Below are 18,609 nucleotides of genomic sequence, written 5' to 3' on the forward strand. Positions count from 1 at the left end.
GATGCTAAACTAACTACTACTGCAACCAAGTTTTTGGATTGAGCTAAAACTCTAAGCTAAGATTATGCGCTACAGGCAGATGGGAAAAAACAAAACATCTTTGCAAGCATCTGCACAGACAGCATGCTAATGCTAAGCTAGCCAACCCAGAGTAATGATAAAGCCGAGTGTATGCTGATCCCAGCTGAGCAGTAAGACCCTGAGCTTCACCAGGTATTCTCTTTGTGATGGTTTTCAACTTTGTGTTATTGACCTTAAACACTAAAAGATCCTCATTAGATAGGGATTCGTATTGGTGTGTGGGACTGTAGCATAAGATTTATATTGTTTAGTGCATTTCATGTCATTTTACGGAAGACTAAGAAAATAATGAAACAAATTACTTTCTCCAGAGACTAATAAAGTAATGTACCGCATTACTTTTAAGTAAAGTAACAAGTAATGTGTAAAACGTTACTTTTTGCGAGTAACGACCCCAACACTGCTAACAATATAAGACTTGTGGTTCCCTCTGTGTTTTATAGGCTGGCTTTAAATAAATTTCTGTTGTGAGCGTGAAAGCAGTAGCAAACGTTAGTCTCTTAACCGCACGTGAACGGCTAAGGACACAAATCTCGGTGTGCACATCGTGCAGTGAAACGTAAAAACGACTTTCCATTTTTGCACTCAAATGAAAAAAAGAAAAAAAAACACAAATAAAGGGACGGCTCAAATAACGAGAATAATAGGTTTTATTTAAAGTTGGCAACAAGCTTTGACAATATTCCCTGCGACACACACATGCATGAGGTGGGGGTGGGTGAGAAAGAGAGAGAATTACACAGAATACCATTCCATAAAAAGCCAAACAAATAATCTTTGCAGTGCTGGAAGCATAGAGGATCCTGTTACAGTGAAAATATAGTTGAAAAACAAACAACAACACCAAAGCTGCAGGTTGGTGGTAGTGTTGGTAACTCCTATATCCTCTCAGAATTAATAGATGTTATGATATGCCAAAGTTAGGCTGAGGGACTGGAAGTATTCCTGTACTTAAGAAATAAAAATTAGTTTTTAATATATTGAAATTTTAATGTAATTAATTTTATTGGGATGCCATCCTCTCATGAGACCACTTTACCCTTGATAATACCACCCAAAACTGCCCATTTGTCATATGAAGCTGCACTACTGAAATCAGTCTTACAGTTTTAAAGCTTGATGTGAAATGACTAAAAGTCATATCTCTTTGATTTTCTCTTATCTCTCCTCTGCCATGGAAGTGTAAAACGAAACCCCGGAGCTTCGTTTTGTCCTGTTTCTCTGTGTTTGTCATTTATAACAAGGTTGTGATCATAACTAACGGCGCGTGTAATATTTTTCTTTCAACCTTGTGATGCCAGAGAATGTAAATCTGCTGTACATGTAAGGATCAGTAGCAGAGATGCACTTCCTGGTGCCTATCAAAGGAACTTGATTTCCCCGTGGGATGCGGCAACGATGATGAGGGATAGTCGTCAAAAAAACGAGTCACCTGTCAGTCTTTATGTCTGCTTTTCTTCTTCTTACTGTTGATTTCAAAAGCTGATGTGAACACCAACCGGAAATACCAGGCAATGAATGATCAAGTTTGAAAGGAAAGCTCGCTACCAACAGTGTGCAAATTTGGGAAAGCAACACATCCACAAAACTCTTTCATCACATTTTCTTAAATTGAAGTGTAATCACTCACTAATCAGTAAATAGGTCATCACAGAGCATAATAAACATCAAAACAGAGATACATAATAGTTCCTCAGTTGTTGATACTTGACTTTTAGGATCACCTGACTTATCTGTTTTTATTCCCAGGCTGAAAATATGTTGGGTGTTGATGTCCAGGCTGTCGGGATCTCTGAAGAGTTTTCTGTGCGCCCATATGTGTGTGTGTGTGTGTGTGTGGGCTGTGATGAGACCCTGTCTCTGACACAATGTTGCTCTGTTAAGGTCAAGCCCTACAGAATGTCAGGGATGATGACACGCACTGAAAGGTTTCATCTAATCCCTCCATTTCCCCTCTTCTCCTGCGTCCCTCCAATCTGTCTACCCAGCTTCCATCTCCGGCCCCGCTCACTCACAAGACAAGACAGACATACACTGGCCTTCACCTACAGTCTGCATCAAAACTCTTCGTGGGTGTGTTTGTCCGCGCGCGTGCGTGTGTCTGCATGTTTGTATGTGTGTGTGTTTAAATAGCGTCAAGCCATGCCATCCCACTAGTAAGGCCAAATCAGAAATGCCCGAGGCCACTGTCTCTGTGTCTGCATGGCTTGCCTGGTCTTTACAACCCGCTGTCAAACATCTTTGCTTCATTCCTCACCAGCAACACATTTACTTATCTTTTTTAGGTCTTCAGCTTATGCTTTAATATAGTGGAGGGCTGCAGTGGAATAACCGGTGGTGGCAAACAAATAAATGTACTTTCCACGTGAAACACTGAAGATTAAAATAATTACAGAAAATGTTTTGAAGTGAGAGTAGAAATTGAATTTATTCCCCATTTACAAGTCAGCAGAGGGTCGAGATCCTTTTTAATGCCAAATGTTTTGCATTTGGGGGCATTTATGTGATGCTCTCGCACAGATAACAGGTCAGTTCTGACCTCTGACGTGCTGCAAACATTACTGTAGTCCACACTGGTTTCTTTTGCAAAAGGCAGGCAGCACGAGTAATCCTCTGTTATTTCAATTATTCTCATATCTGATCCCTCCAGATGTGTTTGAAATACTAAACTTTAATTCCAATTCGATTCAACTTTACAAAGACCTCCCTGTGACAGTCTTTAGTTTCATGTGAAAGCAAATCTAATTCTGTTATTTCTAAACAGTGTCAAATGAATTCAATTAAGCTGCCATGAAAAAGAATGTTATTTACACCTTATGAGATTACCTGGACTTAATTTCCTGGGGTTTTAAATAATTGACAAACAGCATGCGCGTACTTAACTAAGCCTCATATTATGCGCACAGTTGAACATGTCATCATTTAATCTTAATGCTTTTTACTTCAACATTTTCCCTCCCTTTTTTCTCTCTTTTTTTTCCGCTCCCGCTCGCTTGGCCGCACCATAGTTAACACTTATTAAATTAGCAGTCATCCAGTGATCAAACAACAACCCTTTTCCATCTAGGCGGCTGAATGACGGCTGAGGTCTCCTCAGCATCTGGTGAGACGCCTAGTTTAGTGGAGATAAGCACAGAAGCCGTGCTAATTATGATATTACAATTCCAGCAAACCGTTTTTCTGAAAGCGGCGCGGTTTGGATTTAACACTGGTAAGCAAAGAAACATTGTTGGATTCAAGATGCCTGGCTTCCCCTGCACCTTCTCAAACTGTCATTTATCCTCACATCTCTGCGGATTGGGTCTGGGAAAACGGAGGAATGGCGGAGATGGAGAGAGCCGAGGGAAGGGGGGGAATGAAGGATTATATAAAGAAGAAGCAGCACTTGACGGTAACTGGCTGAGATTAGCGCCTTAGGGGTACAGCAGTGGCTGTGATTTTGATACTGCGCCCCCAGCTAAACGCTGAAGGCCGCTTTGCCTAGAGGAGTCTGCCTTCACCCACAGGCAGTCAAAGATTGTTTTCTTACCAGCATCTCCTCCTCCTCCTCCCCCTCCTCCACTCCACAGACACCTGTCATCTCCGATGTCAAAACTCCACACAGAAAGGAAAAGACAACGCAAAGAATAAACAAAAGAAACATGTTTTTTTTAAAGGCACACTCTGCATACAGATCTGTGAGGGTGAGGCCCAGGCTTCACCTGCAGCAGCCCGAGCCGAACGTCATGAGGATCCTACCGGCTCCACGCGGTGAAGCCTAAATGACGGCATCATTCTTTGTCATCTGCAAGCGCGAGCTGGAAATTAATTTAGCACCAGAAAAACTTTGATGCTTGCACTTCAGTCTGAATTTGCTCGACTTTGTGCTTTGCACTCTGCACAATAGCTGGTAAAGAACAATTCTAGCTGAGGCTTTACTTTCAAATCATGATCTATAACAACATCCCTTCATCTTTTCACAAGACTGCCACTCAAGAGGGCTATAAAATTGTTTATGGTTTAAAACTGTCCTAAAATGTACCTACAGCACAGTTTCCTGCACTTTATAGATTAAATGTGAATGAATTTAGGACTTAAAGCTCAGTTCAGAGTTATAATTTATCCACATTTCTCATCTTTCACTCTAAAAGGATTTTCAACCAAACAAACAAATCTCTCTTTATAAACTGTCCGTTTGTGGACCAGCCGAGCTAATCACGAGGTCAACGTATTGTCATTTGGTTTGTGTGATAAATGTTGTAAAAGTGAGGGTAGCCAGACATCATCAGTTTAGACAGAACATTAAGATGCTCCAATTAGCCTAATGAGATAATCAGACTGAATTGCCATTTCATGAAGAAATCAGATATTTGGCAGCGAGCTAGAGGTCTGGGTCCAGGCTACTGTGAAGCGTTTGAGTGGAATTTTGCGGGTATACTTCCTTTGTTTTCCCCTTCATATAGAGAGAGGGCGAGGAGAAAAAAAAAGGGATAAAATCTAATTTGAACTCATGCTGGCTGAGGAAAATTATTTTTATCAAATCCACTGTGAATGACCTTTGCCACCTTGAGCAAACACGGCTGCCTGAGAAATAGTAAACTGATCCTGGTGTGAAGTGGCCCTTGTTGCCCGTGTAGTTAAGCAGAAGTATGAGATGACGTGACACTGGCAGCAGTGCCAGGCGGTGTTGTTGCAACCAATGGGGGGCAGAGGACACAACAGAGAGTAATGGCTGCTACAAGCCATCAGCCCTCACACAGATAAAAAAACACAAACAAACAAAAAAAAAAACACCGCCACATTTCATCTGCCCTGTTTTTCTCCATTTTAATTCCTTCTGTTTGTTTGTTTGTCGACCTTGCCATGTCAGCTGACCTTCCTCTGTCCAGGACCCTGAAGAGAGAGGGGAAGGGGGGGAAAAAAAGAAAGAGGAAACAATAAGCAAGACGCTGACATTTCTGTACAGAGAAGGAACAAACAGCTCATACAAAATGCCCCCCACTCCCCTCAGACAAATTTACTCAAAAATATGTGTGTGTCTTGAACGTCCGAGGGCTGTCCGGCTCTCAGCCACCATTGCCAAGGAAGTGTCACGGTGTCGTGACAACTTCAGCGACTGCAGTGCGATGGGTGACCCTCGGCCGGCAGAAGGGGGGCGCTGAATCCCCCGCCCACCCTGGATCCTGACAGATGTCATATACCTCCTCCATGGGCACCTTCTGTTTCCTGTTCACCTTTCTCCATCCTGCAGCGTTAGGGCTCCTGTCGCCACCTCGTCAAAGCACACACACACACACACACACACACACAAACAGAGGGGAATCAGACAAAGAAGGAGACATAAACTTGACCGGGATGGATTTTTAAACTATGTTTCTGGATTGACAGCAGATGATTATGACAAGAAGCAGTTTCCATCTCAGTTCCAAGTTACATTCCCATCATCTGTTTGCCCCATCTATTTATGCTTTTTTTTTTTTTAACCATTTGCTTTTTACTTTACGTTAAAAAAAAGGCAAATATGGATTCCACACTTCCTGGCATTCATATCGCCTTCTCAGAGGATGTTTCCTGTTATTTACCAAAGGCTTCTCTCCGAGAACAGTTGGTATTTTAGTCTTAGCACACCCCACTCAAAACCTGTTTGCACAGATTTTCCCCATCATCCTTCAGACCATAGTTTGACAGAAACACTTCAACAAAATGAGATTCTGCCTCGTTACATTGTCTTATACTGTTACATCAAAAGTGTCACCAGCCCACTCCACGAATAACAAGTCTAACAAACCAAAAAGCCTTATGATATTAGATTTCCATAAACCTTCTGCTGGCTGCCTCCTCGCGTGGATTGTGTATCATCCGCTCAAAAATGCTCTCCTAGATGGAAATGTGTGGACTAAATCTGATCATGGCGCTAGATAATGTTCACTTCTCACTGCTGAAACACAGACTTGAGGAGGAAACGGAGGGGATCCTGTGACTAACCCATCAATCACGGTGACGTTTCGCTCAAGTGATGGATATTCTAATTTCCCTTTTATATACAGGTGCGCAGGATGGATGGATGACGATTAATGGACGGGCAAGGCTGTTTCCACAAAACAAAGAAAAAGACGTAGCATGGCCCGCGGCGTCGCTATGGAGGGCAGAGAGCTGCACTTCCCTCTGTTTTGAAGACGATACTTCACATTTGGGATTTGATGTCCCTGTAAACACGCAGAGACAAAGTATACATCCCGAGGTGACAAAGGTGTTGCTAACACAACAATTGCCTTCCCTCTACAGGGACCTACAACAGGTTCTGCAGTCAGTTCTGTGACAGCCCTCGACACCTTCGCCTCACCTCATTTTCACACAACCTGTTTCTCGCTTTCTGTCATTGCTATCACCTCCATAATTATTCCTTAACTTTCACTCCGCCTCAGACTGCTTAAGACTGTAATTTCTTGAAAAACATCCTCCTCCTTCAGCATCTCTTCCAGTGGGGGGCACTTATCTATCAAACTTTTCAAAGTGAAAATTGTGCTAAACGTCCTTTTGGTGAAGTCCTCTTGCATCGTCCTGAAAGTCTCATTCTTACTTTCCAAGCACAGTTTTTTAAAAAAAAAAATTCTTTCACTGTTAGGCTTTTAAGCTTGCACATCTTTCATATCAGACTTGCCGTTTATCTGTTTTCTTAGACCGCACCCACCATGCTGAAGGTGTTTCACTGCACTAATTGGCCAAAGTCATGACTGAAATAGAGTTAAACTAACCAGGAGATTAAAAAAAAAGAAAAGAAAGGAAAATACAAACTCTTAAAATTAAACTTTGCATAAAAAAACAGCAGAACAGCATTTCAGATGTATTACAAATGTTAAAAACTGGTGTTTTCACTGCAATGAGACAAAATAATTTGCATTCATTTCTGCATATCAACTATTTCACTGGGCTATTTTGCACCGACTTTGCTCATTTGATGGCTTTTTGTCGGACGTCAGCTGCGAAGCATTTCCCCGGTGGTTTCTAGTTTTTCCCTTCACAGCTGACATTGAACATGGGCATTCATAAACCATCCAGCACTTGAGACTTTTCCTAAGACTTAACAATCCAGCCTGAGATCTCTCTTCCAGCTCTGTCCTTCTACCTCTAGCTCACTTTATCTCTCGCTCTCCATCCCTCCCTCCCTGTCCAAAGCTGTCCTCCCAGCCATCTGTCATGTGATGTTTATAGGCCCTTTTGCTTTTGTGTCCTGATGACCACTGTCACAGAGAGCTACCCATTACCGATGCGCCCTGATGAACGATGTTACCCAGACGCATCGCTGACACCCTTGTGTCCTTGGCCGCAGAGATGCTGCCTCACTAGCCAACTCGGGCCAGTAAAGAATGAGGACGGGGAGGGACCTGGGGGAGCTGGGCTGAGGACCTGTCCGTCATCACACCGACAGGGTGTTCATATTTCCCCTTGTTCCCAACCGCCATCTTTTCTTTTCCTCTTTATCCAGCCAATAGAAATGTGGGGCTGGTCAGCCTGGTGACGATGTTGCCATTAATCCTGCGGTGGTGAATAGCGCCCTTGCCTTTCACCTGAATGTATATCTACATCTGAACAGACCCAGCGAGGGACCCTCACTCCCCTCCTGAGGCCACAAAAGATGCCCCGAAGGGTCAATGTAGGCAGAAAGACATGATGAATGTTACCGAGTGTGATTTTATCTGTCAAATAGAAACATTAGTGCCTGTTTTGATCTTTTATGCACTATGTTTAAAGGTGGCACAGTGTGTTAGAATAATGTTTTATTACACTGCTATGATGGTTATAAATTAAAACTGTTCAGATGTTTTTTTAGTATTAAATCATCATTGTTAAAAATTTGTGCTTTTTTTTTGAGTTGCTCTTGAACTTGACCACTAGCACACAATTATCATTTGTCAAAAGTTACCTTGGTTACCATGCTTGATCTAAAAGCTTTTGGTTGTCCAACTCGGTGCTCTTTATTTAGGCAAAAATGTTCAGTTCAGGCAAAGCTTTGTGTAAAATATTTGTGCACTTCTAGTTTATGATATAAACATTTTAGCGTGAATTATGTGAATTGAACCTTACAAAGCGCAGTAAATGGAAATCATCTAAATCAGTTCAATGTTTCTGCCTTTTAAATTATTCTACCTGGTGTTTCGAGGCTTTTGGCAGGTACGTTGCTGGAATCCTCTGGGAGAACTTGCAACAGCTCTTATGTGGATTTAGGATGTCTCAAAGTCTCTTCATGTAACTGCACACAGACGATTCTGAGATAAGGGCTCAGTGTGTGGAGTCTGTGCCATGTTTTGCAGGAGGCTGTCATGGTTTGGGGTTTTCATTATGGGTCTGGATCTTGTTTTCATTTTGTTTTTGTGTATTTATAGTCCTGTCGTTTTATCAGTTTGTTTTTTCACTCTTTGTGCCCCGTCTTTGTGCCTCTCCATTTCTACCAGTTTCCTCCTGTGTTGGTGGGTGTTAACTCTTTGCCCCTTTTGCTGCATGCTGTAACACTTCAAATCATCACTCCGCCACCACCGTGCTGGACAGCTGGTATGAGGTGTTTGTGCTGATATGTTGCGTTTGGTTGTAAATTATGGCCAAACATCTCTTCTTTTGTCTCATTTGTCCAAAGGACGTCGTCTAACATATCTTGTGGGTTATTCGTAACTAAGCTGTGTAACCAGCTTCCTTTTTTTAGGGATACAAAAGCTTTCTCTTTCCTCAACCTTTCCAAAAAAGCCACACTTTTTCAGTCTTTTTCTAATTCCTCTAACATGAACTTTTGCATTTGCTGACTGAGGTCTTCAGAGTCAGAGGTGTTGCTCTTGGGTTTTTTGCACTTTCTCATTGCACAGTCTGACCTTGGGGTGAATTTGCTGGGAAGATTGGCAAGTGTCTCAAATGTTTTGGTCTTGTGAAAAATGTTTTTTACTGAAGAATGATGAACTTCAAAATGTTTGAAAATTCCCTTATAACCCTTCATGAACTGCTGGGCTGCAACGATTAGTTTCTTCCTTGGTACTACGTTAACCCACCTGAATGCTGCAGCAAACTACCAAAACCTCTACTCTTATGGAGGTACTCACACTTTCTAACAATCAGTTAATCAAGTATCAAGTATTTGATTATCACCACCTGGCTGCTACTTGACGTTTGCACTTATTTTTTTAACACACTGCTTCTGCCTTTTGGCTTACTTTGTGTTAAATAAAGAATTCTGCAATATAATTTTTTGTAGTTAATCAAAGTTTGTATTTACCTCATTTTAAGACATGCTAAGATTATTTTTATTATGTCGGATTCTTAAAACCTTTAAAGAGGGTTTCCTTTCTCTCTTGTACTACCTCGACTGTAGCAAAAGCTTTATTCTCATCACTAAAGAGACTTCAAGGTGATTCTTTTGAGAGCTGTGGAATATATAATATTGGGTGATTTATAAGAATCTAAACCTCTCAGGTGCACTTATTTTTGTATGGTATTATACAGTATCTTTGACATAAAGTTATATGTTTATAGCTATTGAAACATAAACCAGCAGTTCCCAAATCAAAGATCAGAATCTCAGTGATTGTTGAAAAACTTCTAGTACAGAAAAGAAAGAATTCGTAGGTTTTTTTTTTCTCAGCAGACTTTTGTTTGTTCATTTCATTCTAGGATATTTTAAAAGTCACTTTTCAAAGATTTCATTTCAGAAATATTCAAATAAACAGGATTTTTTATTTGAACTCTTCGGCTGATATATGCCAAGTGTAACTTTTGGTCATTAGAAGACATTGTTCCGTATTAACAAGCCACAGTTAAAATGTCACCTCATTTATCATCTAAAACCCATAAGCTTATTTTTTTATTTATTTTTTCAGGGAGGGTTTGGCATGGAAACCACTGAATCATAGTGACCATACACAAAAAAGATTATCCTTATTAAATGCAGTTGTTTGGAACAGAGGTTAAATGGATAATATGGTACAAAATGGGGAATTCTTAGAGCGGGAAGAAGGCTGCAGATAATCCTTTCACAATAGTGTAACATAATGTGAACAATCTGTTGGACAAAATAAAAACCTCATTTAATCAGTGGGGCCTTCTCTCCTCTTGTGTCACTGCTCCTCCCTTGCTCTCTCTCTCTCTCTGAACGTCTTTATTGGCCGGTGAAGCTGCTGATGAATTCTTAAGCAGATCACACTGATAATTGTATTTCATAACTGTCAGTTGTGCGAAGGCTGCCAGTGTGCCCAGGAGCTATTTGTGTCTCACTATGTCCTCCACAAACCTTCCCCCTCTCCCTCCTCCACACTTTGTCCAGCCCCCCCAATCACCAGGGATGTGCTTACTGTCTCCGGCCCCGAATTACTCAATCAGGAGGACACATTTACGGATGACACCTTTATTACAATTAATCACGGGAACTTGATTAAGAAAGTTATTCCTCCCCTTCATTGAGACTTACACAAGTGGTTCTGCTGCATATTGTAATTTATGTCCCACTGAGCTCTCCCTCCGCTGATAGACAGAGAAGCCGACAGACTGCCAGCCATACTGAGACGCGTGTGGACGCTTGTGGGTCTGTGTGCGAGGCTAGGCGCGGATGCGTGCATGGCTACATATCATGAGACACATGCGCACAGCCACAGCCCTGTCATGCTGTCATGCACAACTCACAGGTTTTGCAAAGAGTTAAAATAAATGACTTTAATTGGCTGTAGAGACGTGCTCGCTAAAGGAGACTTGAATATTCCATTTCCCTTTCCTCTTGTCTTTTCTTTTCACTCTCCCTCTCTTTAACACATCCCCCCCCCCCACCACCACCACCACCACACACACCAACACACACACACACACTTGAATGAAGCCATCTCTTTACCTTTACTCACAGTTCCTGGGTCTGCTGTGGCTAATTAGTTGAGTGGGGTTTTAGGTTTGGTAATTAGGCGGAGGTAGGAGTGATGGGGGCTCAGGGAGTTGGGGAGTTGAGAGGGCCTGACTGACTTGCAGAGAAAGAAACTGGACTGTCTAGATCCTGGCAGCACCGAGCAGCCAGCCAGTGTCCCTTAGGTGCCTGGAGGTAGACTACCATCCCACACTAAAGAGGGTGATGTCTTTGTTATGTGCCACATATTCCAGCAAGAAGAAACTGTGAAAAAAAGAGGATTTAGCAGGGAAAAAAAGGAACAAGAGGGAGACCTTTGAGAATTTTCCTACCCTGAATGTCAGCGTACAACAATAAAATCCGGCACCGCGCTGTTGTCTTGGATGGCAAATTAAAGTGGACCTGAGAGCTACAAAAAAGTTGTGATCACCGCTAATTAACGTAAAGGTGGAAAAAAGAAGCAACGACTGAACATTTTTATTTCAAACGTAGAGTACATTTAACTTTGCTGAGCTTGTGGCCACCATGGTCACAAGTGACAATTACTCCATAATTGCTGCATCAAAGTGAAACTAAAGCACAAATAGCGAGGAAATATAACATAAGGAGACTGAGTGCACAGTGTTATACACTAAAGACTATATTTGGTTTTCTGCCATTAGCTTAAAGAAGTCACACCAGAGTAAATATGACTGTAGTAGCAAAAATAGCCCTCAGTGTGCTTAATTTTCATGGATTCAGCTTTTTATTTCTGAATGTTTTCTCCTTTACTGTTACATAGTAACTGTTGTAGTAAATGTAAAATAAAACTACAATCTTATGCCATCTGAAATGCTACACAGTAGCTAGTACACAAGGTAAATTCCTGGGAATAGATGGCGATCCAATGGAGGCAACACATTCAACTTTTTCCAATGTTATAAATTCCTATGCAATCAGTTTGATAATACTTGCGATAATCAGTGCATTACATTTGCATTGCATGCATTACAATGTCATCCACATTCACATTAAAGGGAAAATGAAGTTTACCCTTCATTCCTTCCATGTACATCTCCTATTTAAGTTTGTGTGTTAATGTTTGTCCCTTCTGAGGAGCAGCAACAAAACTAAAATGAGAGAGACACTTAGCATGATTTCTAATTTCTTGATTTTTTTCTCCTTTCTTTCACCACCTCACAGCAGCCGGTGAATACTTTTCTAGAAGACCTTCACCATCTTTAATGTCTTGTTTACACTCTGCAGTTCCAGGTTGCTTCAATGCGATGCCAGTTAGCAGCCTAGGACTGCAACACAATCCAATTAAATAAAGAGTGTTGTCTCTCCAGGTTCCTGTGTTCTCTAATTGGGGCTGTGACTGCTCACTAATCAGTGGAGGTACAGGTAGGCCCCGGAGGACGGCGAGACAGGGCCTCTCCTGTTAATTGAAGAGATGCTACACCCGGCCTCCTCCTTCTCGCAGTCCAACATGGATGCACAGGAGTACTGACGCATGCTAAATTCGTCTACGCACCCACGTGCATTATCACTCCTCTCACCTTTTGTGTGGCCGGCATGTAAGAGCTTGCTTTTCTTTTTTCATTTTAACTCCTGAGCAAGCAGTGGTGTTAAGAGGTGACTGGCAGTCATTTAAAGTGTGTTTGCTCTCTTGGTCACTTACGCCTATGCAATTCCCAGTACTTCCATTTCTGCTTTAATTACTGTCCATAAAAAAAAAATCTTTAAAAACAATTTTTTAAATTGTGCAATTAAAGTTGAACTGTCATGGGTAAAAAAAAAATTATTCTGACCCGAGAGGCTTTAGATCACAGATGTGGTGCTTTAAATACTGAATAAATGAGTGCAAAAACGTCACATCCGTGATTTAAGTAAATAATTTTTAACCTAAATTTGTAAGAGCAAGCTACGCAAAAAATTGGCAAGCATCGACTAGCGTGAGTCATCCAACTCCAACAGTAACAGAAACAATGATTAACATGCACACATTTTTAAGCAGCTAAAAATAGTTTAAAAAAAAAAAAAAAACCTAACAGCTACTCGGAAAATTAAAAATAACCGTGCACGTAAGACATTATGGGCCTGACTCAAAGCAACAAACATACCTACGGTGTCTCTTGTTGACACAGGCTGTGCCGTACGTGTGAGTGACTTTGAGAGGTGTTCTGACTTGCTCCACTACGGATTCAGAACCGCCTTGGCCTGGTGTGTTTCTGATTTCCTGCACCGTCTGGTGAAGGTAGCAGCTTTGCATGCTGGGGTCACACCTGTAACGTATTTCACACTGGGTTATATTTTGAGTAGCCACCTGGATGAGGAAATAACGTGTTCACGGTGCATGAAGACTACAGCCATTCCTGCCAGGTAGGAACAGGTGTTTGTTTAAAATGACACACAGTACAGTAATCCAACACGGACTGTTATAAGCATCTCTTGTCCATTTCCTGCTTTTGGAGTGGTTTAACAGTACACTGCTGAAGTTGGGACTCTGAAAACTTTTTTTTTTTTTTTAAAAGCTCAATAAGGTTTTCAAAGTTGAAAGAAACACTAAAGTTTTATCTTTGGGTTTTATAAAAATGAGTGCAATGTGATTAAACTTTAAATGGTATTTTTTAAGGCTTTGTTGTTTCAAAAAGACAAATTAAATTCAAAAAAATGGAAATGGAAAAAAAAAAACGTGTCAAATGGTATATCGCAGAGCATTCACTAGGAGTGATTTTTTTTTTTACTCACGGTGGAAGAAAATAATGACATTTTCTAGCTGAACTCCTGGTTAGCTGGACTAATTTTTTTTTATTATGTGCAGCTTCGGGGCATGTGAATGAAAAGATTGATTGTGTGAATGCCGTTTCTGTCAGCCACAAACAGGCAATGAAATGCCAAGCACACCTGGAGCAGCACTCACTTTTGACAAGCACATACCAATGTAAGGCCCTATTAGAAAAACAATGAAGTCTATCATAAAACATTTATGGTAGATAAAGTGCTCGAGAGCGCCAAAAGCAAGCGCATTATGGCAGCAGGTCTAACATGATTTCGGAGGTGGACGGAAGGTGTGGGGGGAGGCAAAAAAAACCTTAGCTTTTGTTTCTGAGTTTCAATATGTGGTGACTTTTGATTAGCACACACTTATTTAAAACTTTAAATATTTTATATTAAATTCTTTGCTGTATATATTCATGACTGAGTGCATGTGCACACAAAAAAGCAAAAACAACCCCAAATCACTTTCCAAAGTTGCTGTATGTTTATTCATGACATTATTTTTAGTTACTGGGCTGTATCATCAGTCATTTTACAAAAATAAAGAGCTTTTCTGTGGTTAAAAATCCTTCCTTAAACTATAAATATACATATATTACTGATTGAATCATTGTAATTTTAAGTGTGATTTCTTAAGTGCATCTACAATCAGTTAAATCACAGCTTGCTATTACTAACAGACGCCACTTCAACCACGACTTTGCCCAGGTTTCTCCCTGCGTACATGTAGTCCACTGCCCGGAAAACCGCATCCAAGCCTACAAATTTCCCCTCCTCTGCCAAATCACCGCAATCCACCTCACACACTAGCTTCCCTTTGGCAAACATCTGAATCATGCTACTCAGAGCCTCCCTGTAGTCACCTAAGAAGTGGGGCAAGAAGAAACCCCGAATGCTGGCCGACTTCTGGAGTAGCTTGACTGGTAGCGTTCCTCCTTTGAAAGGTGGGATCCCTGAAGCGCTCTGGTACCCTGAGATGAAGCCAATCACTATCAGCCGGCCTTTATTGGCCAGACTGTTTACTGCGAGCTCTAAGACGCTCCCTCCGACTGACTCATAGACCACGTCTATGCCTTGTGGATACTCTTTCCTCAGGGTCTTAGCCAAGTCTTCAGCGGTGTAGTTGATTGGCCTGTCACAGCCGATGGATTTGAGGAAACCGGCTTTCTCGTTGGTCGAGCAGGTCCCAATGACATGGCAACCAGCCTGCTTGGCAAACTGCACAGCGAACTGTCCCGTTCCTCCTGCGGCCGCCGTGACCAGGACAGTCTCACCTTTAGCCAGGTCGCCCAGACGTTTTAAGGCAATATAAGCCGTGGCGCCGCTGACCAAAAGGGTGAGGAACTCTGGCTTCACCGCAGGAACAGGCACAGCTTCCTTGGCTGGGACCACCGTGTACTCGGCAAACGCGCCACTGCCGAAGTAGGCCACAGTATCCCCGACGGTGTAGCGGGAGCTCGCGCTAAGGCCAAGGCCGACAACCTCCCCAATGCCCTCAAAACCTGCATCAAAGGGAGGCTTCACCGAAGGGTCGTAACGGCCCGCTGAGTAATTAATGTCTGAGGCGTTGATTCCCACAAAACTGAAACACAAGAGAAAAATAATTGAGGATTAAAAGTTGGGGAAATAAACCTGCTACATCAGCATGTGCTGAGCAAAATGGATACATTAACATTGCATTTCAGTTAACGGGGTTTCATGCGGTTATTAGCGTAAGCACATATTTCCTGAAATCCTGTATGAAGGTCAACTTCCTTGTTGTGCAGACGGGCGCGCACAGGGCCCAAACGCTTTGGTTTGTTTTGGCAATGAGTTATTTTTTCTCTTTTCCTTCTCTTTGCTCGGAAAGTCCTGCACTGACAGGGAAAGGTTTGTATCACAAAACGCATTGCATGATGTCATGATTCATTGTCTTCAGAGACACCCACAACAAACTGCACTTTAAAAAAAAAAAAAAAAAATTCAGATAGCTGCTTCTTGCCTCAACATGAAGACGGTTGTTTTCATCTTACTTTTGTAACATGCTGGAAACAAATATGTGAGAAAGGAACGTATAAATAAATCATTTACTGTCTTTTAGAGCGGCACGCATGCTGTGCCTCATTACCGTGCATGTCACACGTGTACTTTGAGCTCCCAGATAATGCTTCTGTGGTTTATAGATGGGTGGCGACGATATAACACAACGCCTTGGTTTGACTTCTTCACATCTATGGAATCAGTTTCCTCGCAGCGACGTATTATTTTATTATCAAAAAGGTACAAACTGTTTGCATGTGCATAAACTAGCAAGGCTTCTGAGTTTAAAATAACACTCCAAATTAGCAGGGGATCTGTAACAACAAAGTCTCAGTCTGTGCAAGCCTAAGCCCTGGAAAAACTTTTCAAACAGGTAACACAGGTTTGGCCAAAATGCTCTGTTAAATGATAGCGAGCCTAATAATTTGACACTGGTTCCACTGAAATTACAAAATAAGATACAGCGTATTGATAAACGCTACACTTGGGGATAAAAAAATAAATCTCTCTTATTTATGTCTCTCAAGAATTAATGAAAGTCCAGAAAACTACAAAAACTCACATCTTGCAATTTTATACGACTTGTGTCCTTTGCATGTGCGTGACCAGATTTTTGTGCACATGTGGCTCAGATAAGATGCTGAGGGACACATGGACTCGTGGAAGTGAAGGGTTTTAGTACACGTAAAAAATGTCTGCACGCATTTTTTTTTTTATTTACTCATATAATATATATATATATTAAACCTGAGTCTCCTCTTTTCACTGCAGCTATGATTTTTTTTTTTAAATAAAAACCGCTCACACTCTTCTGTATTTTATATTCTTTTAAAATTTCTCTTACACCGTGCAAAACGGGACAAAGTGTCCTCTGGTTTACTTTCCCCTGTCAGTTAAAACATTTTCCCATGACTGTGATGCATCACTGACACAGACGACCCAGACGGTCAAGGGTCTCGGTGCACCAAGCGACTGTCTTACAAGCTAATAAGATCCTAATGTTGTATGTTTTACACTCAGTCTCGGGGAGGACTGTATTTTATTGGCAGTAAATACAACAGTAAACCCCGAGGTGGACTGATGTAAAGCTGACTTAACATTAAAAACCACATAAGGCGCACACAGCCAGCAATGTTGTAGGAACCTGAAAGCAGAGTGAGGTGGAATCAGAAATTTATGCAGAAATCCAACTATTAAAAAAAAGCATTAATGTATGTTTTTTTGGCTTTAATTTCATTTATCTGTTACTGTAATAATGTCGACTCTGTTCAAGCACAACAGAGCCCGTACAACAGACTCCTGGATACACTCTGCCTTCTGCTGCTGTGAATGAAAGAAATGATGCTGCAATTCCAGCGCCGTGTAGCACTCCCATCGCCTTCTCCATCATCTCCATCTCTTGATGCCAGCCTGAGCCCCCCCATGACTTTCTGTTTGCAGGTTGGTGACGTAGAGAGACAGGACAGAGAGAGAGAGAGAGAGCAGGGGAGAGAGAGCGATAGAAGAGAGAGAGAGATGCCGAGATGGATTGATAGACAAATGCAGAGAGGGCGGAACTTGGAATTACAGTACAGCGCTTATTCCTCACGTATTTTTCCATCTTGTGGCGATGATGATGATGATAATGATGAGGGTGATCGCAGGTGCTGGACATGGGTGATTCGAGGTAAGCGGAGCCGTTTAATAACTTCTCAACAATCTCCTGACAGATCGGCATTTTAAAAAAAGAAAAAGAAAGAAAAGAAAGAAGACGCTTCGGGTCACCTAACGCTTTTCCGACCGACAGAAAAACAGAGTCCGTGTGTTCCCACCGTCACCAAAATTAACTTACCGATTTCTGACCAGCAAGTCCGCGTCTCCGGGTGTCGGAACGGCCACGGTTTGCGTAGAAACGGCCTCTCTGAAATTCGGGCTAAGCTTGGTGACTACCAGCTTTTTCATACTGCTCGCTACGGAGGATCCTTTAAAATCCATGAAGTGCGCCGAGTAGGACATATCTACGATGAACCGCCTCGCAGCCAGATGAACTCCTGAAAGTGTGTCGGTGCCTCTGCGCCCCCCGTAGATTAGCGGTAGTGCTCTCCTGCCGTTTCTCGCCAACAGCACCCTGGACATGATTCCGAAATGTGACAAAGTTCACGACCAAACTTGACGTGTGCTCGTGCCTGTGATTAGGTCGATCAGGTGCCATTAGCCTGCACCACAAGCCTCCCCTCTGCACACGCACGGCGTGCAGGCCAGGCCCGGGCCAGGCTGAGCCGGGCCAAACGAGCTTTTAGACCAAAAATTAAAAAAACAAAACAGGGGGGGAGAAAAAAAGCGCGATGCGTCGTAGCGTGACTCTTACGCAAAGCAAACAAGCGGGGGATCGAGTTTAGGATTAAAACATTGCACTGGTGCAGCCCCAGCGTGGAGCACAGCAGCGCCTCAGACTTGTCGTCGGGAGTCCCTCCCCTTCCCGGACACAACACTCACTTCCTACTAAGGTGAAACAAATCAATCCTCGTCTCCCCACACAGGCTATCCTCAGCCGTTTCACTCCCACGAAAAGAACGCCAACCCATCGGATCTTTTTCCAACACCTACAAATAACAACAAAAATCACGGTCCGAGCGTGCACTACGAATGCGCTCCCGTTTGACTGGCGCCTTTCCCCCCTTTTCTTCCTAATACTAAATGTTGTGAGCGTCATAGGGAGATGTTTCTGCCCACACTACACCTGTAACCAAAAAGCTCCCACAGGCGATTTGTGAAAGTGTCTTGTTTTCATCTCATTCCATTATTTGTTTCTTTATTTATTTTGCCTGCTCCTTCCATGCAGCTGTGTTATCGTCTGTTGTCATCTGACTGTCATTTTTCTGGAAGGATCTATTCTTAACAGAGCTGCCGGAGCGCACTGGGGG

At 42.3% G+C, this 18,609-nt stretch overlaps 2 protein-coding genes across 4 annotated transcripts in view; one reads left to right on the forward strand and one right to left on the reverse strand.

Moving 5' to 3' along the window:
* Positions 1–693: 693 nt before the first annotated feature.
* LOC146507956 (prostaglandin reductase 3-like) lies at positions 694–18,159 on the reverse strand. Of its 3 annotated transcripts, XR_014876858.1 has the most exons (4): positions 17,538–18,159; positions 14,551–15,269; positions 13,030–13,191; positions 694–5,332 (listed from the first exon to the last, which is right to left on the reverse strand). XR_014876858.1 is itself a non-coding variant. In XM_085177320.1 (3 exons), the coding sequence occupies exons 1-3, from the start codon at positions 17,819–17,821 to the stop codon at positions 13,103–13,105; spliced, it is 1,092 nt and encodes a 363-aa protein (XP_085033446.1). In that variant the 5' UTR covers positions 17,822–18,159; the 3' UTR covers positions 11,834–13,102. The 3 variants fall into 3 exon arrangements, 2 of the variants coding, with proteins under 2 accessions (XP_085033446.1, XP_085033445.1); XM_085177320.1 differs by lacking the exon at positions 694–5,332 and having other exon boundaries at positions 11,834–13,191; XM_085177319.1 differs by lacking the exons at positions 694–5,332; positions 13,030–13,191 and having other exon boundaries at positions 14,149–15,269; positions 17,538–18,157.
* LOC146507957 (teashirt homolog 1-like) overlaps positions 17,020–18,609 on the forward strand; it is a 35,929-nt gene continuing 34,339 nt past the window's right edge. The window contains exon 1 of the mRNA XM_085177318.1: positions 17,020–17,372. The gene's annotated coding sequence lies outside the window, so the exon portion shown is untranslated. The remainder of the gene's footprint in view (positions 17,373–18,609) is intronic.

This window comes from Neolamprologus multifasciatus, chromosome 11 (genome assembly GCF_963576455.1).
Source record: "Neolamprologus multifasciatus chromosome 11, fNeoMul1.2, whole genome shotgun sequence".
Classification (NCBI taxonomy): Eukaryota; Metazoa; Chordata; class Actinopteri; order Cichliformes; family Cichlidae; genus Neolamprologus; species Neolamprologus multifasciatus.

What these genes read in the sequence shown, in the direction of transcription:
- LOC146507956 (XM_085177319.1), bottom strand. Translation starts at nt 17,821, where the DNA reads ATGTCCAGGGTGCTGTTGGCGAGAAACGGCAGGAGAGCACTACCGCTA. An exon ending in GACTTGCTGGTCAGAAATCG is followed by an intron (nt 15,270 to 17,537) that starts GTAAGTTAATTT and finishes CTTGTGTTTCAG; the next exon opens with TTTTGTGGGAATCAACGCCT.